Below are 23,157 nucleotides of genomic sequence, written 5' to 3'. Positions count from 1 at the left end.
TGATTTATTCCAGGCCTAGGACAGAGCTTAGCAGAAAGCAGATAAGTAATATTTACCTAATGAATTCTTCATGAAGAACTTGGAACTGACAAAATGATATTTAGTACCTCAGCAAAGGGTATCTTCTTGAGCAATATTAGTCCTCAACCCCAAGACTCCTACTATGCAAGGTTAGGTTTATGCAAAAAAGATTGTCATGATACACAATTGCTCTTAGAAGTATAATCATTCTAAAAACATTGCAAAAATTATAAGTTTGACAAACTTTTAGGCAAAAAAAATCTTATAAAATGGACAGGCCCTGAGCAAGGGTACATTAACAATGATCCTATTTTTATTCAACATCCATAATCTCTCCTACTCTCCCCTCTTAAAATATTAAGACAAAACACAAATTAATTTTTAGAAAAGTAGTTTTCAATTCAAAGATTTGGGGCAGCTCAAACGTTAACGCTATATAAATTGGTATTAGAAAGAAATATTATAATGGTTTGATGTGTGAAAACCTTCACAAGTATATGGGTATTATTATACAGGCTGGGATTATGAAGAAATTTATTTGTTAAATGGTTGGAACATACACAATATAGGTAAAAGAGAGCTGCCATTAATATAGTCAATCAATTAACCAACAATTGGCAGATGTAACACCTTTCAATGACTATACAGTCATTCTAGGAATGCTGATCTTACGCAAAAACATTTCTAGAATTCTTTTTTGGGTCCTGCTTTCAGAATTAATTTATACATCTCACAAGAAAATCAGACCCATTACTTCAGCTACAACTTTTTCCTTTCCCAGTTTGATCATTAACTTTACCAAGTGTCAAATACTGTGATAAGCTCTTACATGTATCATCACAGTAGAAGGAATAAATACAATTCCACGAAATAGCTGTTATTATCCCCCCCCCATAAAGATTAAAAGGTTAAGTAATTTGTTCAAAGTCCCAGAAATAATTGGTTAAGCCAAGGCTTGAATCCTGATCTGATTCCAAAGCCCGTGTCTTCATTACTGCATCATATTGGTGAGTTTTCTGGAGTCTAGATGTTTGATTTGCTCTCTAGAGCCTAGCATGGTGCCTCACACGAAATAGACCAGAAAAAATGCCACTAAAGGACCTTGATCAATGAATAACATGTAATGTAAGAACAATTCCTGGAGGAAAAACAGAAAATTTAATACAACAGCATCACTGACCTTATTTATGATCTAGTTTCTTAAGGTGACTAGTTTGAAGAGAGAAAAAAAAAACTGTTACATTTGTTTTTAAAAAGGGATTATTTTGGGGTGCCTGGGTGGCTCACTCTGTTGAGCGTCCGACTTCGGCTCAGATCATGATCTCACGGTTCGATCTCCTGAGTTCGAGTCCCGCATAGAGCTCTGTGCTAACAGTGCAGAGCCTGGAGCCTGTTTCAGATTCTGTGTCTCCCTCTCTCTCTGCCCCCTCCCTCTCTCTTTCAAAAAAAAATAAACATGAAAAAAAAATTTTTAAGTGATTATTTCACAATTATATATTACAATATGGCAACTTCCTTACATCAATAGTCTGGCTCACTTTAAACTACAAACTTCTATGTGTCTTTACTTTCTCTTTCATTTCTTTTAATGTTTATTTATTTTTGAGACAGAGAGAGAGCACGAGCAGGGGAGGGGCAGAGAGAGAGCGAGGCGGAGGACCCGAAGCAGGCTCTCAGCTGACAGCAGAGAGCCCAATGTGAGGCTTGAACTCTCGCACCATGAATGAGATCATGACCTGAGCTAAAGTCAGACGCTTAACCCACTGGGCCACCTGGGCACCCCTCTCTTTCATTTTTTTATGTTAAACTATCCATATGGTTCAGAAAAGCCTCCTCCAAGTCACATAACAGCTCGTTATGCCAGTGACAAGGCTTTTGGTCCTAATTTCACAAGTGTGGCAAAAAGCTTGTGTACTATCACACTACTCTGCCATGGAAACCAGTCTCTTAGGAATACTATTGGTTCTGTAATAAGCTGAAATGGCTTCTCTTCTTAAATAAGATTAGTATGTTCAAACTTGAGGACAGCTAAGAGGCATGTGCTTTAAAAATAAAATTATAAAAACTAATTAACTAGTTAAAAATTGTATTTATTCCTGAATTAAAATGTAATTTTCATAAGGGCAAGAGATTAAAAAAATAAAAGAGGGGAGGAACAGGGAGGGCCCAGTTGTCACTTCTATGTATCTTTCTCTATCCTGTAACATGATAGAAAATTACATAATTAGAATAGTGTGTGCCACATGCTACAGAGATATGCTTTATAGATTTTTTAGTTTCGTGGCTAAAAAAAAGCACATCTTAGGGGTGCCTGGGTGGCTCAGTCAGTTGTGTGTCCGACTTCAGCTCAGGTCATGATCCTGCAGTTAGTGGGTTCAAGCCCCACATCAGGCTTGCTGCTGTCAGTCTATCAGAACAAAGCCTGCTTTGGATCTTCTGTCCCCCTCTCTCTGCCCCTCCCCCACTTGTGCTCTCTCAAAAATAAACAGTTAAAAAAAAAAGCACATCTTATATTTCTATGCAATGCAATTATTTCGTATCCCACATCTTAGTCTTCTCTCTAAATTCTTAGAATATTGAACTGAACCATCCTGAATTCTCCTCATAACATCCTAAGGACTAAGACCTCCTGGGCCTCACTAGACTATCATGAGGTCCTCTGCTACCTCTTGCGATCAGAAAAACTCTGATCAGAAAAACCTTTACTCATTTATAGTTTTAAAAAAAATATCTTACAATGGATTTGGGAAATCTAGGTCAACTCCTTTCTTTTATGAATTGTAACGTGAAAGACCAAGTGATGGCTCCAAAGTCACAATGCATTCTCAGGTCCCCTCTCTGGGTCGCCATAGCTCCTGTAAGACTTGGACATTCGAACAACAGATATGTATTACAATCTCATGAAACAGCTAACTCAGTAATAGTGAACTAGGCTGTGCTTGAGAGCAGCTGGCATTATTTCAGAGACTAGCACCTGGACATAGTAAATTGTCAATTACAATTTTAAGGGAGGGATGGGGATGCTGTTTGACCCTAGATGTAGTTTGCAATCCCATAAAGACCAAGCCAGAGAAATAAGACACTTAGAGGCAGGGCTAGAATGTGTGAAGGGGCAGGATAAAGAGAAAGCAAAACAAGTCCAGAGCTGGAGACATATTTTGAAGGCCCAGAAGGAGGTCTGCAGCAGCAAGAGAAAGTTATTGGAATGATGTGATTATCAGAATCAAATGACCAGGTCAGAAAACACCATCCATCTTGTCACCCCCTTACCCTGATACACAGCTTAGTAAAGACCATACCTCCCCCTCTATTCAGCCTTTCCTCGCACTTCTAACTTTCCATCTTGTTTGATCTTCTCCAAATGAGACAGACTTCCAGTCTCCCCCAAACCCTCCCTCTTTCTTCCCAGCCCACCTCAATATGCAAACATTGATCCCCATTTCTTGACCTCCACATCCCTCTCCATCCTGTAGCCCTTGAATCACATCTCCGCACTTTCCCTACAATTCTACTTCATCCCATGCACATTGACCCACTTAAATACTCTTTCTCTGGCCCTTTCAAATATGCTGATTCCCACTCCTCTCCAAAGGCAATCCTCCACTCCTGTGCTTGTCAGCCTCTGCCTCCCATACTTCATCCCATTCTCATTGCCGAGTTTCCCCACAAACACTGTCCCAATTCCCAAACGCTGTATTAGCGTCTTTTCCTCTGCAGTTCTTCCCAGCATCCTATCTCAACGCTTCTATATCCATCTTGGCTCCCCAAATTACTCATCTCAGCAAATACCCTGACATCCTAATCTCTATTATTATACTCTGACTTCAAATTATTCTCCCCCAACAAAATAGCCAAACCTCTACCCATTCCTCTCCATCCCAAATGTGATTGTTTGGATACTAGCCGTTTCCTTCCAACACCCTGACCTCCATGTCCTTTTTCACCCTATTAACATCCCGGCTTCTCCTCTCCTATCTCTCTCCATTCTACTCAGGTATCCTAAAACACAAGCTGCCCATCTCTTCCCATTAATTAATTTATTCAGTAACTCAGTTTTATTGAGTGACTTTTATGCACTAAGAACTGTGAGGCTCAAAAAATAATGCTGAGAAGGCAGGGTTTCTACACTCAAGATGCACAAAAGGATTACATCTCCCTATTATATACAGTCCCTGCACCAAGTAGTCTCCTTTAGAACATCTCACAATTACAATTAAATGATCATTTGCGCCACAACTTGATTATTGCTTGTTTCCAAGCTACAAGACAGCAGAGATTCTGTCTATTGTTGCATGCACAATAAATATTTGTTGAATGCAAAGAGCACAGTGCTAAGCACTCTTAAAGACATTAGCAAGGGGCGCCTGGGTGGCTCAGTGGGTTAAGCGGCCAACTTCAGCTCAGGTCAAGATCTCGCGGTCCGTGAGTTCGAGCCCCGCATCGGGCTCTGGGCTGATGGCTCAGAGCCTGGAGCCTGCTTTCGATTCTGTGTCTCCCTCTCTCTCTGCCCCTCCCCCACTCATGCTCTGTCTCTCTCTGTCTCAAAAATAAATAAACGTTAAAAAAAATTTTTTTTAATAAAAAAAAATACATTAGCAAATTTAAATTCTCACAGATGATGTATAAGGTGAGAATTATTCATCTCTTTACAAGTGGCAGTATGTCATTGAGAATTAAGAGCTTGAATTCTGGAACTAAACAGCGGGAGTTCAAATCCTGCTTCTCTATTTACTGTGTGACATTAGGCAAATTACTTAACCTCTCTGGTCCACAGTTTCTTCAACTTTAAAATGAAGATGGTCACTTCATACAGGTTATTTTAAATTCTCAATTAGTTAATACACGCGAAGGGCTTAGGGCTGAATTTGACACATACTGTACACTCTAAGGTAATGAGCAGTTATTTTTACAAATGAGAAAACATGCTCAGGAAGATTAAGGTACATGCCCAAAGTCACAGAGCGGGTTAAGTAACACAAGTTGGTAGAACCAAGACTTGAACCCAAGTTTTGACATCAGGATTCACCCATCCTTTAACCATTATACAACAAAATATTCGCTTTCCCTTTCAACATTTCTTCTCAATACCCTAACTTTCATCATTCTCCACGTACTGTATTCTGTCGGATACCAGGGCACTCGTAAGGACACCCAAACCGTCCTTTATCCCTGCCATTCCCCGCAGACAGTTGGCACACCCCTGCCTCTCCCTCCTCCTCCCCCTCCTCCTCCTCCTCCAGGTGGCAGGACCCCATCCTTCTCGGAGCCGCACCCAACGTCCACACCTCCCCGCAGTCTGGTTCTCCATTCCCAACTGCCCCCCACACCCATGCCCACCAGTGACCTTCTCACTTCTCATCCAAACCTCCCTCCTTCATCCTCCTCCCCACGCCCGTTCCGGCCCTCCCCTCCTTCTCATCCAATCCCAATTTCCAGGCACACGCCCCCGCCCCCGGATCCATCCCGAGCCGTCCCACCCCACGCTCGCTACAGGCCTTCCCGCCTTCGTCGCCAGCCCCCACCGCTCCGCCCGATGCCGGAGAACGGCCTCGACCCGGCCTGGCACTCACCGCCGAGGAGCCGATCCGAGCGGGCCCGCGGGACGAGGCGGGGCGGGAGACGCGCAGGTTGTTCCCTTCAGGCGTCCAGCGATGCGGCGGCCATTTTGTTGTGTTGTGCCGGTTGCCCAGGGGCCGCGCGCGCGGTGTGGGCGGGGCCTGCCGCGGCCACGCCTCTCCTGGGGCCGTTGAGTGGGCGGGGCACGGCTTCCCGCCGCCTTTGCCGCCTCGAGCCGTGGCGCCTGGGTCGCGGGGCGCTTTGGCACCCTTGGCTGCCTGTGGACGCGGAGCCCGTGGGAGGCGAGCTTTCCTGCTGCAGTCGCCGACTAGCCCATCTCCCTTCCCTGGGGCGAAGCCGCAGGTGCCTCACGCCAGACCTCGGACACGCTCCTGGTGGGCTGAGCCGGAGGCCGACCTGAGAGACCGACTTAACGCAGTGGCCGCGCAACCGCCCTTTCGGTGCTGGCCGCAGCTTCTCCTGGCGCGGCCTATTTCTGAGGCGAGGGCTCTCCTTCCGGGACCAGTCAGGGAGCGAGCCGGGCTCGGGAAACCGGGCAGCGAACGTTCTCGTGCGCTGTGCAGAATATTCCTCCGGTTGGGGACCGAGAAGCAAAAGCAAGCAGCCTCTGAGGAGACGTGGGTTAGGGCTTTCCTGAAAGTGCTACGTTTCACCACATACATTCAGCATTCATTTAAGTAGAATTTGGCGGATATTGTGAATTAGGAAACATTCTCAAGAACACCTTCCAACCCCCCCCCCACAGCCTCCCACTCCCCTGCTTGTACCTTGAACCGTGTCACCAACAGAGGCTGCACCGTCTCCAGAAATCTCCAGTGCAGTCACTACCTCTCTTTTACCGTAATCTTCGAATCTCGTTTGCGCAAAAGACCAACATCCCGGCATAATCTTTAACTTCGTTATGACCTCCCCCGCCCCCCCCCCCCCGCCCCATCCCTAGTTCTTAGGCATTTGCTCACAGATTCTTCCTTAGAGTTCATGGTCCATCTTTGTAACACTTTTAGAAATTTCCCCCATCTCTGTCTCGGTTTCCTCCTCCACGAAATGGGATAATCACACCTACTTCCTACAGTTTTCCTCATAATTACGCAAGTTAATGCCCGTGAAAGAACTTAGAAAAGTGCCTGTCCCACAGTAAGTTCTCAGTATGTTTTAGTTATTTTATTATCAGGCCAAGGTTTCCCGGAAGAGGTGAGCCTGAAAGAGGAGAAGAATTTAGTCAAGGTGTGGGAGAGTGGGGGAAGGATTTGCTTGGCAAAGGGGAACAGCTTGTGCAAACCCCAGGAGGAGGGAAAACATAGCTTGAAAATCAGCTGGTTGTTAAGTAGGTCATTTAATGCAAAAATCTGGAATGAAAAAGCTAAAAAAAAAAAAAAAGAAGAAGAAGAAGAAGAAGGTGGAAGAGGAGCCATATTATAAGCCACACCGGGCCCTTCTAGTTTTTCAAGTCAGGTGGATTCATTTCAATAAGAAATTCAGGTGACTTCCAACAGGGGGCACTATTGCCTTCACATTTTCATGAATGATGCTTCCCCACCTGTCTCCCGCTATTTATGCAACACAGAAGGAAGCCCTTGGAGTTGTTGAAAAGGTGAAATTCCTGGAAAGCTCCAGGTTTTAAATTTAAGAGGAAGAGGTATTCATTTTTTTATGGAAATTAGGTTGAAATTAGCTTGGAATAATAACGTGCACGTTGCTGAATTTCTGTTCGGTCATTTTTTTGTTTCTTTTGTTTATTTTGACGCTCATTTCTTTTTCTTTTCCCCCAGAGAATTGGATTTATCACGTAACCTCACTGCTATGCCTCACAGTCTGCAATGATATTCAGGTGGGTTCCAATATCAACACATGGTGTGCTGGTATAGTTCATTATCAATGTTATCAGTAGCCACCAAAAATATACACAAAGTCCAGAGGATGGTGCAAAACACTTTTCCTTTTCCTGTGGGTAGTCTCTCAGTCCATATCTAGTCAGCCTTGATGGGTACTCTCCAGTCCCTTATTGCCAATTTTCCTCCTTGAACCGGATACAGTACCCTCTACTAGTGTCTAGCATGAAGGTGTTGGACAGACCTTAGGCCTTGAAGATGTCAGAGGGGAAACCTTTCTCTAGGTAATTTGAATATTAACTGCCTCTCTTAGCATGCTACAGGAACCTCCCTCCCTAAAGCAAGAGTGAAAATTGGAAAGGAGTGAGGGTAACTCATTCATTCCACGCCAATATGTATTTATCTGATAACATGAAAAAGTTGTTTCTCTTCTGAGTTGCATTTACAATACAAATATTAGCCATGGTAGAATGACTTAGCTGTCCCACGGTTCTTTCCCAATGATAGCAAAGTTATTCTGTTTGTTTGAACTTGCCTCATGTTATGAAACCCAGTTTAATCTTTTCGCAAATTTGCTTTAGAGGAGAATCAGACTAGCTGATCAGACAGGGACGGCAGCTTCCATTACTGCCATTTCTGCCTGTGACTTTTGAAAGTTAACTAAATTACGGATGTATTTTTAAATAAATGCTTGTTTGTTTTTTTTTAATCTCACAGAGTAAGGTATAATTTGCAATAGAAAAACAAATCATGTACTTTGTCTAAATGCAAATTTTGCATTAGACACCTATGAATATTGATATGTGAAAATAACCTAACTCTATACAATAATGTACAATGACCTGTCTGCAAAATACCAAATTCATTGGGCTTGGTTTGCAAAACTGTTGATCATCTTGTCTCAATGTAGTGCGTTCATTTTTTGTTTTTATTGTTGTTCATCTGTCCTTGGCTTTCCTCTCTATTCATTTTTCCTATATATATTAAAACCCTTTTATGTGCCAGATCTGTGGGAATGCAGTGGTGAACGAGATAGTTTTTACCCTCAAAAAGATTGCAATCTAGTGGGAAATACAGAAAAGTAAGACACTCTGATAATGGAATAGAATTAGAGACTTGGTGGTGTTCCACTAAAGTTCTAATGTGAATTTGTGTATGGGTTGAATCCAGAATGGGAAGGGCCTGTAATATCCAGTGATTTATAACAACCCCATCCAGGTTAACCTTGGGCTGTTTCCAGTGCCAAGGTTGGTAAAGACACCGAGACTTGAAAAATTTGAGGCCTGCTCTGTGAGCTCAGATGTAAAGGCCAGTAACAGGCTTTTTGTGCTCAGGTCCAAACCAGACCCACTCAAGCAGATCCTGAACTCCTCTGTCTCTGAATCATACCACCTGAATCCACACTATTATCTATCATTTACCTCTTCAGGGTTAGAGTGGCTTTCCCGTGTGACCAGAGAATATTTGAGACCAAAACAACCTCCAAATACTATTGGCTTGTATCTAGCTTTGAAATATTTTAAGCTCTAAATTCCTGTAACTTCCTATTTTAAAGCTTTTGTAAGTTAACATTTTGAATTTCTACAAAAGGGAAACCCTTTCTTTCAGAAGCATTCCAGCTATAGATGAAATGCTCAAGTTAGCAAATTGCCATTTTGCCACCCTCAACATATTTGATTCAAAGATCATCAATAGGTATTAAAACCATTACATGAAAGACAGTTGGGGAATAACATATTCACTTGGTCTCAAAATATCGTGTACAGATATCAGCAAAAGGGAATAAATTCAGGATAGCATCAGAAAAGGAAGTGAACCAGAAACAAATTTCTAGAAGAAGGAAAACAATGTATTTGTATTGCCAGGTGAATCAGAGATGAGCAAGATTAACTATTCATATAAAACTTTCCCAGATTCTTTTCAACAGATTTATAGAATGTAAGAACTAGAGAGAATCTCAGGGTTTGGTCATATCCTCTAGCTAACCTCCTTCAATTTACAGTTAACATTATCATCTTTCAGTCTTAAAAGATAAAGTTATTTTCTTACCTAGAAATGGCCAGGTTCTAGTGTTAAGTCATTGGCTGAAGGCTGCCTGGGAAGAGCACAGCTTGAAAGCTAATGTGGGTCTTGAAAGCATTGACAACTGGAAGCTGTTAACTAATATGCTCCTTGAAGCTGGATGGCAAGCTCTTTCTTTTTATGTTTATTTATTTTTGAGAGAGAGAGAGCGTGAGAGCATGAGCTGGGAGTGGGGGAGGGCCAGAAAGAGAGGGAGACACAGAATCGGAAGCAGGTTCCACAATCTGAGCTATCAGCACAGAGCTCGACGCGGCATTCGAACCCACAAACCTTGAGATCGTGACCTGAGCCAAAGTCGGACGCTTAACTGACTGAGCCACCCATGCGCCCAGCAATTTCTTTCTTTAAGGGAAATCCAAGAAGACCATCTTCATGGTTGCCACACTGCTGTTGATCAACCAAAGATACCACTCTGTTGCCAAAGTGCATATGTGCTGAGGGAGTTGGTGTCTGATGATAAGTGTGCTTCTGTACTGAGGGAGGAGTCTCCTGAACCAAGAGGTCCTGGCCTCTTGTCATTATTTCTTTTTTTCCCCTTTATGTCCTTAACAGATATAACTGACTCTCATTGTTAATGGTGATCACTACTATGTAAAACCAATCAAAAGCATACTACTGAGCTCTTCTTGTCTCTCAGTTCCCCATGGAGACTTAAACAATTTCAGCTAACCTGTTATTGGGGTTTCCTGGGAACTTAAGCATAGGCCTATTGAAGCTGAACCCAAGGAAAGCCAGTATGACAATATGTATTGTCAGAGTCCTCTCCCCATCTCCATGTAGACTGATGCAGGAACTTGAACTCCTCTTAACTTCCTCTTATAATGACTTCTGAGGACCTCCTTAGTAATTATGCCTTAGATAGCCCTCACTTAGGGTGACACTTAGATTCCAGCTCATACTCTAAAAAGTAAAGTAAAAGAGACCAAACTAATCTTAGAAGATGGTCCCATAGAAGAGAATCTACTTCTAGTACAGTGGTTCTTAGCTTTGGCTACATATTTAATTACCCGAGGTAATGCCTGCCCACCCCACCCTATTCAGAGACCTTGATTTAATCAGACCAAGGTATGACCTAGGACTCAAGATTTTTTAAAACTCCCAAGATGATCCTGATGTGCAGGTAAGACTGAGAACCACTACTCTTGGTGGTGATGGAAGCCAAAGAAAGGAGCATCATTTGACAAAATCAACATGTGAGTTCTTCGATTTGTTCAATTCATCTGTTCAATGAATATGGCAAATATGACTCAGCCCTGCCTACCAGATATGACTACATTTCATTAAGGCAATACAGACAAGTAGAATATAAAACGAGATTGGCAGAATTGTATAGGAAGTGTTGAAATCAGTAAGAATGGGTCGTAAAGGCACACACAGAAAGAGGCATTTATCCTCTTCAGAGTAGATCAAGGAAGATATCTTAGAAAATAGGGTTTGTAAGCTGAGACCTGAGGACAACCTGTGGAAGTTAGCCACATGAAAAAGTTGAGATGAGCATCTAAGGCGAAAGGAATAGGTAACTTGTGCGAGGACCAAAGGTATTTGAGAGAGCAACTTGAGGAAACCAGAAGTTCATTAGCAGGGCTAGAGCACAGTTGGAGCAGTAAAGCCATAAATTAGGTGCCACAGCCAAAGGGGCTCAGATGAGCCATATTAGGTGTTAAATCTGTAGATCAGTTTGGGGCATATTGCAATCTTAACAATATGAAGTCTTCCAACTCATAAGCATGGGATGTCTTTCCATTTATTTAGGTTTTTTTAAATTTCTTTCAACATGTTTTATAGTTTTCAGAGTATAACTTATACTTCTTTTGGGTTTTTTCCTAAGTAACTTTATTTTCTTTGATGCTATTATAAATGGAACTGTTTTCTTAATTTCAGTTTATTCATTGCTGCTATATAGAAATACAATCTACATTTGTGTATAGATCCAGTGTCCTACAACCTGGCTGAACTGATTTCTTAGTTCTAATGGTTTTTTGTTTGTTTGTTTGTTTTTTAAGTGGATTCCTTAGGATTTTCTAATACAAGATCATGTCATTTGAAAATAGAGATAGTTTTACTTCTTCCTTTTCAATATTGATGCCTTTTGTTTATTTTTCTCACCTAATTGTCCTGATGAGAACTTCCAGTATAATTTTGAATGCAAGTGCTTTTCCCTGATCTTAGGAGGAAAGCATTCAGTCTTTCATCATTTAAATATGTTAAGTGTGGATTTTTCTTAGATGCTGTTATCAGGTTGAGGAAGTTTTCTTCTATTTCTAGCTTGTTGGCTTTTTTTTTTTTTTAATCATGAGAGAGGATTGAATTTGTCAAATGTTTTCTTCTGCATCTGTTGAGATGACCATGGGTTTTGTTCTTCATTCTGGTGTTACAGTGTTTTACGTTAATTAATTTTGGGATGTTAAGCCAACTTTACATTCCTGGGATAAATCCCACTTCCTCATGGCTTATAATCCTTTTTATATGCTGCTTAATTTAGTTTGCTTGTATTTAGTTTGTAGTATTTAGTTTGTAGCATTGTTGAGAATTTTTGCATTTATATGTATAAGTGATATTGTTCTATAGTTTTCCTATGATGTCTTTGGTTTGGGTATCAGGGTAACACTGATCTGATAGAATGAATTGGGAAGTGTTCACTCCTCTTATATTTTTTAGTAAGAGTTTGAGAAGAATTGGCATTAATTCTTCTTTATATGTTTGATAGAAATTCACCAGTGAAGTCGTTGGACTTGGGCTTTGTGTGTAGTTTTTAAATTGCTAATTGAATTTCTTTACTTATTATAGGTCTTTCCTGATCATCTATCTCTTCTTCAATTTTAGTAGTTTATGTATTTCTAGGAACTTTTCTATTTCATCTTTTTTTTAATTTCATCTGTTAGCATACAGTTATACATAGCATTCCCTTATAATCCTTTCCATTTCTGGAATATTGTGAATAATGTCTCCTCTTTATTCATTATTTTAGTGAATAAAAATTTAGTGAATAAGAATATCTAGTGAATAAAAATTAAAAAACTCTGACAATACTTTTTTCTTGGAGAGCTTAAAGATTTGACTAATTTGTTGATTTTTTTTTTTTTTTTAAAGAACTGACTTTTGGTTAGGTTTGACTTTCTCTATTGTTTTCCTATTCTAGAATTCCAACTCTAATTGGTGTTTTTTCCTTTCTTCTACTTGCTTTGCACTTAGTTTTCTCTTCTCTTCTGTCTTAAGATGGAGATTAGGTTGTTGATTTGAGATCTTCTTTTTTAATGTAGATGTTTACAGTTACAGAATTTCCTCTAAGCACTGCTTTTGTTGCATCCCATATATTTTGGTATGTTGTCCTCATTTTTATTCATCTCAAAGTATTTTCCAATTTCCTTTGTGATTTTTTTTCTTTGAACCATTTGTTATTTAGGAACGTGTTGTTAAATTTCAACACATTTGTGGGGTGCCTGGGTGGCTCAGTCGGTTAAGCGTCTGACTTCAGCTCAGGTCATGATCTCACGGCTTGTGGGTTCCAGTCCCACGTCAGACTCTGTGCTGACAGCTCAGAGCCTGGAACCTGCTTCAAATTCTGTGTCTCCCTCTCTGCTCCTCCCCCACTCACACATTCTCTCAAAAATAAGTAAACATTAAAACATTGTAAAAAAAAATTTTTTTTCCACACATTTGTGAATTCCCAATTTTTTTTGTTATTAATGTCTACTTTCACTCCACTGTGATCAGAGAACGTATTCTATGTAATTTAAATTCTTTTAAATTTATTGAGGCTTGTTTTATAGCCTACCATATGAGAGAATGGAGAATGATTCTTGTATACATATGTCTGGTCTGATATGATATAGTCACTCCAGTTTTCTTATGGTTGCTGTTATATATCTTTTTTTACCCAAAACCTATTTGTATCTTTGAATCAAAAGTGTGTCCTGTAGACAGCATATAGTTGGGTCTTGTTTTTGTAAAAATCCAGCCAGACAATCTTTACCCTTTGATTGTGTAATTTAACCTACTAACATTTCATGTGATTATTGATATATCTAAATTTATATCTGCCACTTTACTTTTTGTTTTCTATGTATCATGTATTTTTTGTTTCTCTATTCCTCCCTTATAGCTTTTTTTAAAACATTAAATGACTATTTTCTAGTGTTAGTTTTAATTCCTGTAATTTTACTCTATTTTTAGAAGTTATTTTCTTTTCTTTTTTAATGTTTATTTATTTATTTTGAGTGAGAGATCGGGAGCACGAGTGGAGGGGGCAGAGAGAGAGGGACAGGGAGAATCCCAAGCAGGCTCCCTGCTTTCAGCACAGAGCCCAACACAGGGCTTGATCTCATGACCTGAGCCAAAATCAAGAGTCAGATGCTTAAACAACTGAGCCACCCAGGTGTCTCTAGAAGTTATTTTCTTAATGATTTCTCTATGGCTTACCATAACTTATCTGAATCTACTTCATATTTATGCTAACCTAACTGTACTGATACATAAAAATGTTGTTCTCATAAGCTTTCCTCTTTCTCCTTTTTGTGCTGTTATTATACTTCGTGCCTAAATATATGTTACAAACACACCAATGCTTTAACATAATTATTGCCTTATAAAATATAAGATTATTAAATAAGCTGAGAAGAAAAAACAAATATATATTTGTAAAGTATGTTATATTTACTTTTCATTTAAATTTGATGTGTCAGAAGTCTCATCACTCTCAGAATGCATTATTTAATTTTCTTTTTCAGGGTATTTATTACTATATTTATCATAAATAAAGAAGAGATTGTAAAACATATAAGTATAGCTTGGAGAATAATAACATATTGAATACTTGCATATAGGGCACCCAGGTTAAGAAATAGAAGCTCTCTGTGTGCCTGTATGTACCCATTCTTTATATGGTGTCCCATCCTCTTCCCCAAAAGAGGATGACTTTTATATTAATAATCCTTACATATGAATAATTTCCTTGCTTTTCATTATAGTTTTACCAGGTGTATGTTTATCCTTAATTTGTATAATGTTTACTTTTGAATAACTGAATAGAAAGCCAAATATAGTTACTAAGGAAAAGTCAAGATTGCCATTAGTAGATGAAGTATTCCTAGAGTAGATAGGTGAATAGTTTCTGGGTCACAACCTAGTTTTATCTCTTGAGAATTTACAAGAGCCACTTTGGGGAATGTCTGTGTCTGTGTACATGGTAAATGTAGTGAGTTATGATAAGCACAGAAGTTACTGCATTTGGGCGTCTGGTTGGGGGTAGTGTAGATCAGGAATGGAGAGTAGGAATTTCATCAGAACAAATTGCAACAAGCCAAGTACAAATAAGAATCTGGGTCAGGTTCACCTGGGCATTCTGACCTCACGTGAAAAAGATGATATAAGAGCAGAATGGGGGCACCTGGGTGGCTCAGTCGGTTGAGGGTCCAACTTTGGCTCAGGTCATGATCTCGCAGTTTGTGGTTTGAGCCCCGCGTCAGGCTCCGTGTTGACAGCTCAGAGCCTGGAGCCTGCTTCAGATTCTGTGTCTCCCTCTCTCTCTGCCCCTCCCCTGCTCAGGCTCTGTCTGTGTGTGTCTCTCTCTCAAAATAAATAAATGTTAAAAAAAATTTTTAAAAACCAGCAACATGGATCTGGATGATGAAAATCCTCAACAAATCTGTCCCTTGAGTCTCAACTGCTACAAGTGTTTGGATTTCCTGTACATCTTGTGCATAGCTGTCATCCTGGACTTTCCCTTCACTATCCCATTGAGAAATCCTTTTGCCTCAAGCCTGTGTTGGACCTCCTGCATATCTTTATTTTCTCGGTTTATACTCTTATTTTGGTAGAGCACATTCTCCTAGCACATTGAAGTCAGACATATAGGAGGCAATTTTTTTTAAAGCCTTGCATTTCTGAAAATGTCTTATTCTACCCTTAACACCTCATGGATGGTTTGATTGAATGTAGAAACTAGAAATAATTTTCCTTTAGAAATTTGAAGGTATCCCTCCATTGTCTTCTCGCTTCCCTGTGGCTATTGAAAGTTCAGACCATTCTCCATTCTAACTCATAATCCTTCTTAATCCTTCTAACTCTTAATCCTTTATATGTCATATTTCTCTCTGTGTCTTTCTGTCTGTCTGTCTCTCTTTCCTTGGAAACTATTAGGATCTATTTCTTGTCCTCAGTGCCTCCAAAGTTCCAGATGATGTGCCTTGGTATCAATATATTTTCATCTTTTTACTCGGCCCTTGGAAGGATCTTCTAATCTGACAACTCCCATCCTTCTTTCCTGGAAAATTTTCTAAATTATTTCACTGATAATAAGCTCCCTCCTATCTTTCTGGAGCTCTCATTTCTCATTATTCAGCTGCTGGGCCTCCTCATCCTCTTATTTTATCCTTCTTTATCTTATCCTAATCAATTTATCCTTTTTTCTCCTATTTACCATCTCTTTGCTTTTTTGAAGATTTACTCAACTTTATATTCCAAAGTTTCTTATATGTTTTTAATACCTAAGAGCTCGTTTTGTTCTCTGAATGTTCCTTTTTTATGGTATCCTGTTCTTGCTTCCTGATTGCAATATTTTCTCTTTTTTTATGAGTATATTAAGGGAGGTTTTTTTGGGGGGGGGGGTAGATGAATAGTTTTCTTCACTTTGCATAACCTGTATATCCTCCAAGTTTTTTTTTCTGAATGTTTCAATCCTTATCATATATGTTAGAAGCTGTCCTAATTTTTTGATATTCTGTTGTAGAGCAAGGAGATCTTTAAAGTTGTTGTGAATGTAGTAAGTTTAAGATGCTAATTAGATATCCAAGTGTAGGTTATGAGTAAGGCAATTAGATATACAACTCTAGGGCTTAGGGGGGTGGTCCAGAGAATGAAATTTAAGTGCATTGGTGTATGTAGACAGTATTCAAATTCATGTGATTGGATGAGATTGCTTAGTGGGTGAATGCACATTAAAAAGTAGAAAAGGGGGGTGCCTGGGTGGCTCAGTCGGTTAAGCAGCCGACTTCGGCTCAGGTCATGATCTCGCGGTCCGTGAGTTCGAGCCCCGCGTCGGACTCTGTGCTGACAGCTCAGAGCCTGGAGCCTGTTTCAGATTCTGTGTCTCCCTCTCTCTGACCCTCCCCCGTTCATGCTCTGTCTCTCTCTGTCTCAAAAATAAATAAATGTTAAAAAAAAAATTTTTTTTTAAATAAAAAAAAATAATAAAAGTAGAAAAGGGCCCAAACCCTGGGGCACTCCAACATTCAGATATCAATTGGAGATATAAATTTGGAAGCCATAAGTGGTCTTTGAAATAATGACTTTCCAGTGGTGCCTGGGTGGCTCAGTCAGTTGAGCGTCTGACTCTTGATTTCAGCTCAGGTCATGATCCCAGAGTCATGGAATCGAGTTCCCCATTGGACTCCACACTGAACATGGAGCCTGCTTAAGATTCTCTTTCTCCCTCTGCCTCTCTTCCCGCTTGTACTCTCTCTAAAACAATTTTTTTTTTAAATTAAATGAGATAATGACATTCCTGTTTGTGGAAGAAACTAAGGGAATTACAGATTTCCATGGTAGCTTAAAGTAGCCAAATAGCTCAAATGAAGAGCCTACTGAATTCTGTATCTTTTTTTTTATTAAAAAAAAATTTCTCTTAATGTTTATTTATTATTGAGAGAGAGAGAGCATGAGCATGGGAGGGGCAGAGAGAGGGGGAGACAGAATCCAAAGCAAGCTCCAGGCTCTGAGCTGTCAGCACAGAGCCCGATGCAGGGCTTGAACTCAAAAACTGTGAGATTATGACCTGAGCCAAAGTCAGATGCTTAACCAACTGAGCCACCCAGGCACCCCTGTATCTTTGATAGAGGCACAAGTAAGTACCTTCCTCATTCTCTCCTTAAATACTAAAACATAGAGCAATCTAGTGATTCTCAACCAGAGACCATTTTGCCCTGCTTCCCATCAGGGGACATTTGGTAGTGTCGGGGACATTTTGTGGCCATGACTAAGAAGAAGGTTCTGCTGACATCTAGTGGGATTGGAGGCCAGACATGCTGCTAAACAGCCTACAATGTACAGGGCAGCTGCCCATTGTAATCACTCTGCCCAAAATGTCAGTAGTGCTGTGGTTGAGAAGCCTTGAGATAACTCCACCTGTGTAATTTCTCTTCCCATTTGTCACGAGGTTGGGGGGATAAAACTCTGAAAGTTTCAGTATTAGGGAATATTAAATGTATGTGGCCTATTTAGGTTTAAGAAGTACTGATAATAGGGCCACCTGGGTGGGTCAGTTGGTCAAGCATCAGTCAAGTGTCTGACTTCAGTTCAGGTCATGATCTCATGGTTCATGGGTTTGAGCCCTGCATCAGGCTCTGTGCTGACAGCTCAGAGCCTGGAGCCTGCTTCAGATTCTGTGTCTCTTCTCTCTCTGCCCCTTCCCTGTTCATGCTCTGTCTCTCTGTTTCTCAAAAATATATTTAAAAATGCTTTAAAAAAAAGTGATAATAGTGTGAAATTTGACCTGACACTTTTTTCGTTCCCGATCTTTGTCATTGTATTTGTTCCTTCTTAGTAATCATGTGAGTCCATGCATGGGACTGAGTACAAAACGAGTAACACAGATTGTCCTTTTGTGGCCCAAATTTTGAACCTATATGAGAAGAAGATATATATTAAATATGCCCTTGAAATAAAGTGATTTTTCCTTTCAGATGGCTTCAGTAACTGAGATGGTTGGCCAAAAATTAAAACAAAGCTAAAATTAGTCTCATCTCTGATGAGAGTGTTTTTGACACTGTTGGTTTGAAAATGTTCTGGACTGGATCTATGTAGCTACAATCTTAAGGTCTTTTTACATTAAATGATCCTTTTCAATACATTGTTGCTTACTAATTTTCCTATCATTGCTCCTGCTTGACATGGTTTAGAACTCAGTCAGTGGTTTAAATATTAGCTTACCGGCCCCTGTTCAAAAAAATGTGTTGCAACAACATGTATGTCAGCAACATCACTTCATGAGAGAGTTCATTAACTACTCACACAAGGCCATTAGTCCCGACAAAAGTATAAAGTCTAACATTACAGCTATAAAACTCTTGCTTATCAAAATCTAAAACTGTTATGATAGAACAGTTTTTAAAGTTGCTGTTGTGAATGAACATTTGACATCTCAGAATTTTATCAATTTCTGCTTGCATTTTGCCTTAGAGAACATTTTCACTAATACTTTGCATAAAATGTACTACCTATTGTTTCCATGGAACAAAGAACAGTAAGTCATGAGGAGATGGCAACATCCCCAGGGTCAGAGAAGCAATGTCAAAATTCTTTGTTTCCTGTTGCATACAAAATGAAATCCAGGCTCATTAATTTGGCATTCAGGGCCATCCACAACCTGCCCTCAGCCTGCCTTTCAACATTATCTTCCTTGGCCCACCTTTTCATTCATTCATTTGGCAACTTGTTGAGTGTCTAAGTATCCTTTGGACAGTGTAATAAGTTCTGGGGTATATCCCCATTATATATGTTAGACCCAGTACCTGTCCTCATGGAACTTATAGTCTAGAGAGAAAAACAGTCAAGTGAAGAGGCAATTACAAAACCCAATAACCTAACTACTAGCCACCCAATATACCTAGAGACTTGCAGTTCAGGATGGGACCATGCGTGCAATTGAATGCCGACTTAAGGAAGCCTAAGACAGCAATAGCTTCATTGCTCCCTTGCCATGCCCTGGTTGTCGACCTTGAGGAGTCATTTCTAGTCCTAGAGTTCCCTGGGAACATTTCAGCATTTGGGGAGCTGCCTTGGAACTTTAGACCTGCTCTAAAGTGGATCAGTACAGACCTCGTAGGCCCCATTCAACCAGACCCATTCCATGGAAGCCTCAGAACCACTTCCATATCTGAGACATTCTACATGAGATCCAGGATGATAGTCCCTTCCCATGCTCCTTAAAATTAGAATGTAGAGCCTGAGACAGGGAGATATTCCATGCAAGTGAGTTTATTACAAGACTTCTCTCAAGAGAAACCTGTAAGCAGTAAGGGAAGCTGCACAGGGCAGGGCAAGAACTAAGCAAAGATGTGGTATCAGCTGAGGTCTAGCTTCACCCCGACCCTACCAGGGTGCTCTGTAGCATGGATGCTACCACGAAGTTGTCCCACCTTGAAGCAAGGAAGGTAGGCTGTTGTGCCCCCAGAATCAATCAGTTATTGACTATGAACCAATCCCAGACAGAGGATGTAACATCTCAAGAATTTCTGGGCAAGCTGTCATCTATGGCTGAGGTGAATTACTTGGAGAAGGGGGCAAGTGAGAAACTTTAACAGCCAGCACTCAAGGTATCTATAGAATGGTTGCACCAAGCCCAGTAAGGGGGATCTGGTCATGGCATCAACTGCATCTACTACACCCAGAAAATGTGCAAGACCAGAGCAGCCTCCAAGTATTTTGTGTCTGTGTCCAGCTTTGACACATTTTTCTAGAGACTCCCATTTGGGTGTCTTTTCTGCTTTACTCATCAACATCTGCTTTATATTTCAAATTCCAAAATTACTTGTAGACATTCAAAGGTTATGATTTAAATTCTTAGCTTTCCTTCTCAGTGATCCCACTATCTAATGTTAATAATTAACCTGAAGACTAATTTAACCAAAATTTTCAAGCTGAGTTCACAAAAAGGAGGACAATTTCCAGAAAGTTGTCAACAGCTTAATGCTACCCCAGGCATGGACATTTTAAGTGTAGTCTGTATTTTTTTCTACTTGGGAAAAAGTTGGGCACAAGAGCAAACGTAAGTGAAAAATCCCGTTTTCATTTGCAACGTGTTTTGGTTATGCTTTTATAGAAAACAGAACTCAATCACTGCCACATGAAATTAATTTTCTACTTCTGAAAACTCCAGGTTAGCTTCTTCTTTTCTCTATTGTCCAATGCTGTTACTCTTTTTTCTGTATGAGTACTTTGTGAACACCACATGACTTGTATTCAAAAACTGTATTTTTCCCAAGCTGTTACCTCTGCTCTGGGGAAGGGTAACTTATTGATTGGTATTTTGATTAAAAAAGGTTCTTCAAAAGACAGAAGCATGATTCCTATTTGCATTTCTTATAGTGGACTCTATTACATTTCCACCCCCCCCCCCCCCGCCCCGGGCTGCAACTCATCAAAACCACTTGGATCTGCCTCCTTGAAATCTCATCCTTTGGATACTTTCAGGAAGCTATCCTGGCTTCATCATAGATAATAAAACATTGAGAAATAAAATATATGTTGTTAAATATAAGAAACAGTGCTAATTTCAGTTGATTCTCCTAAGTGAAATGTTTTTAAAAAATTATGTTTTATTAACAGTCTGACTCTGTAATTTTACTGTTTCAACAGGTATGTTGTCTCAGCACCTAAAGTATTCTATGTTGGAGCCTCTGAAAATGTAGTAATTCAAGTTCATGGATACACGGACTCATTTGCTGTGACCATTGCTATTAAAAGTTATCCTGATAAAAGTTTTACATATTCTTTTGGCCAAGTTAATTTGTCTCCAGAAAATAAATTCCAAAGCTCTGTAAACTTAACTGTATGTATTCTTATCATAGTTTCTTTTATATGCCAAGTGTTTCTTTATAAAACACACATTGATCCTTTTTTACATGTAGGTATAAAAATGTGTTACATCATACTATTAAGAGCATTTACTAGTTGAGAAGAGATAAGTGTCATATGTTTATACACGTAAGTAAGTGGGAAATGTTAAGAATCTGCTTCTGATTTACAGGCAATGTAAAGAAATGTAAAAGTGTGAATGAAGCAGATTAAGGTTATTAATATGAAAAGATTTGATGACATGAGGTGAAAACAAAATCAGCCACCACATATACCTGCTTAAAAAATTTCAAGATAAATACAGTGGTGCCCCCCCTACCCCGCCCCATCAGCTGTTCTACTTTTTGTGGTTTGAGTTAACCATGGTGAACCGTGATGTCCAGAAGCAGATGATCGTTCTTCTGATGTATCATCAGGTCAGTAGTTGTCTAACACTATGTCATGTGTTTGCGTCGTTCACCTCACTTCATCCCGTCACATAGGCATTTTATCATCTCACATCATTACAAGGAGAAGGGTGAGTATAGTACAGTAAGATATTTTGAGAGAAAAAGAGACCACGTGTGTATAACATTTATTACAGTATATTGTTATAATTCTATTTTATTATTAGTTATGGTAATCTCTTACTGTGCCTATTTTATATACTAAACTTTATCATAGGTATTATGTATAGGAAAAAAACACAATATTTATAGAGTTTGTACTATCCACAGCTTCAGGCACCTAGTCTTGTAATGTATCCTCCATGGATAAACTGTACCAGAAAGAAATAATTAAATACTTAAATTTTATATATTCAGAGGAAAAAAGTAAGAGGAAGAGAAACATAGACATAGATTTGACTCTGTTGATCTAAAAAACTCAAAGAAGTGAACGGAGAACAATTTGAACATTTGTTTTCCTGAATTAGGTACAACATTTTAACCTCTTTGTTCTACAAAATTAATTCTCTCCTAAAGTATATACCTATCATAGGCTTTTTGTACTTTCAGTTTGGATTTGAATCAAGTAAGTTTTTTCAAACAGATTTGTGAACAACATTCAAGGAAAATTAGAGACATGTCCACAACCCTTTTCCTCACCCTTTAATAGATATGTTCTATTAAAAATTGAATTTTGTTCAGTGATTGTCATTTTTAACAGACATTAAATCTGGATAATTTTTTGAAGTAATTGTTTCAAACTAAATTTGAGAAGAAACAAATACATTTTTTCAGGAACACCTCTGTATTTGCTGTTTTATTTTACAAAATTTTTGTTACAACTAAACAATTATTCAACTCATTTTCATAGCTACCTAAAAGATAAATGCTTTTATTATCTTAAGATTATTATATAATATTCCTTCTTTAACTTTGTTTTTAAACAGATACAACCAAAAGATTTATCTGGAGGACCAAATGCAGTTTCATATGTATATTTAGAAGTTGTATGTGATCATTTTTCAAAAGCAACAAAAATTCCACTCCGCTATGACAATGGATTTATCCTCATTCAGACAGACAAATCTGTTTACAATTCAGATGAGTCAGGTGTAATAGAGAGGGAATCTTAATTTCTGGGGGGAAAAAAGTGGGATGACCTAATTAATGGTATTGAGACCAATGGATTTTATCTTTGGGGGGGGGGAATGAAATTAATTCCCAAATTTATACCATACACAAAACTAGAGTTGACAAACTAAAGGTTAAATTTTACATTATAGAAACAAAGAATCAGCAAAATATGAATATAATTTTGAGGTAAGGAAGACCTTTCTTAGAATGATACCAAGTCTCCTTTTAAATTTTTTTTTTAATTTGAAGTGATGTATTATAGAACTTAATACAAGAGGCTGAATTTTAACTTGAAAACAATCTCATGTTTATTTTCAATATCCTCTTCTTTTACGAATAGAATTTCAATTTCACATTAACGTAGAAAATTGTGAACCAAATTACAAAATGCACCTAGCAATGTTTGTCTCCCGTGTTTCTGTTCGAAACAGCTTTAGTCTTCTTCCAGTAAATTCCCTTTTAGAAGTTATCTAAAGGGAGAGAAGGCAGGTGAAGTAACGGGTATATTGAATGCTGCA

At 39.3% G+C, this 23,157-nt stretch overlaps 2 protein-coding genes across 14 annotated transcripts in view; one reads left to right on the top strand and one right to left on the bottom strand.

The window, feature by feature from the left end:
• CNTRL (centriolin) overlaps positions 1-5,703 on the bottom strand; it is an 85,161-nt gene extending 79,458 nt beyond the window's left edge. For 9 of the 11 annotated variants that reach the window (XM_045468797.1, XM_045468802.1, XM_045468805.1 and 6 more), the window contains exon 1: positions 5,592-5,703. The gene's annotated coding sequence lies outside the window, so the exon portion shown is untranslated. Of the gene's footprint in view, positions 1-2,757; positions 2,885-5,591 lie in introns of all 11 variants that reach the window. The other 2 variants (XM_045468798.1, XM_045468804.1) reach the window with 1 other exon arrangement.
• Positions 5,282-22,641, top strand: LOC123593214. Of its 3 annotated transcripts, none has more exons than XM_045468812.1 (3): positions 5,282-5,972; positions 7,368-7,426; positions 22,453-22,641. In XM_045468812.1, exons 1-3 carry the CDS (start codon positions 5,351-5,353, stop codon positions 22,636-22,638), a joined length of 867 nt encoding a protein of 288 aa, XP_045324768.1. In that variant the 5' UTR covers positions 5,282-5,350; the 3' UTR covers positions 22,639-22,641. The 3 variants fall into 3 exon arrangements, 1 of the variants encoding a protein (XP_045324768.1); XR_006710190.1 differs by having other exon boundaries at positions 5,819-6,732; positions 22,453-22,615; XR_006710189.1 differs by lacking the exons at positions 5,282-5,972; positions 7,368-7,426 and adding exons at positions 20,143-20,271; positions 20,862-21,054 and having other exon boundaries at positions 22,453-22,615.
• The last annotated feature ends 516 nt before the right edge of the window (positions 22,642-23,157 follow it).

Source organism: Leopardus geoffroyi, chromosome D4 (genome assembly GCF_018350155.1).
Source record: "Leopardus geoffroyi isolate Oge1 chromosome D4, O.geoffroyi_Oge1_pat1.0, whole genome shotgun sequence".
Lineage (NCBI taxonomy): Eukaryota > Metazoa > Chordata > Mammalia > Carnivora > Felidae > Leopardus > Leopardus geoffroyi.
This window is presented reverse-complemented; position numbering and strand designations above follow the sequence as displayed.

Excerpts from the sequence above, each read along its gene's own strand:
- LOC123593214 (XM_045468812.1), top strand. The coding sequence starts at position 5,351 with ATGCCCACCAGTGACCTTCTCACTTCTCATCCAAACCTCCCTCCTTCA. Across the intron at positions 5,973-7,367 it reads AGACCTCGGACACGCTCCTG|AGAATTGGATTTATCACGTA; the intron begins GTGGGCTGAGCC and ends CTTTTCCCCCAG. Across the intron at positions 7,427-22,452 it reads CAGTCTGCAATGATATTCAG|ATACAACCAAAAGATTTATC; the intron begins GTGGGTTCCAAT and ends GTTTTTAAACAG.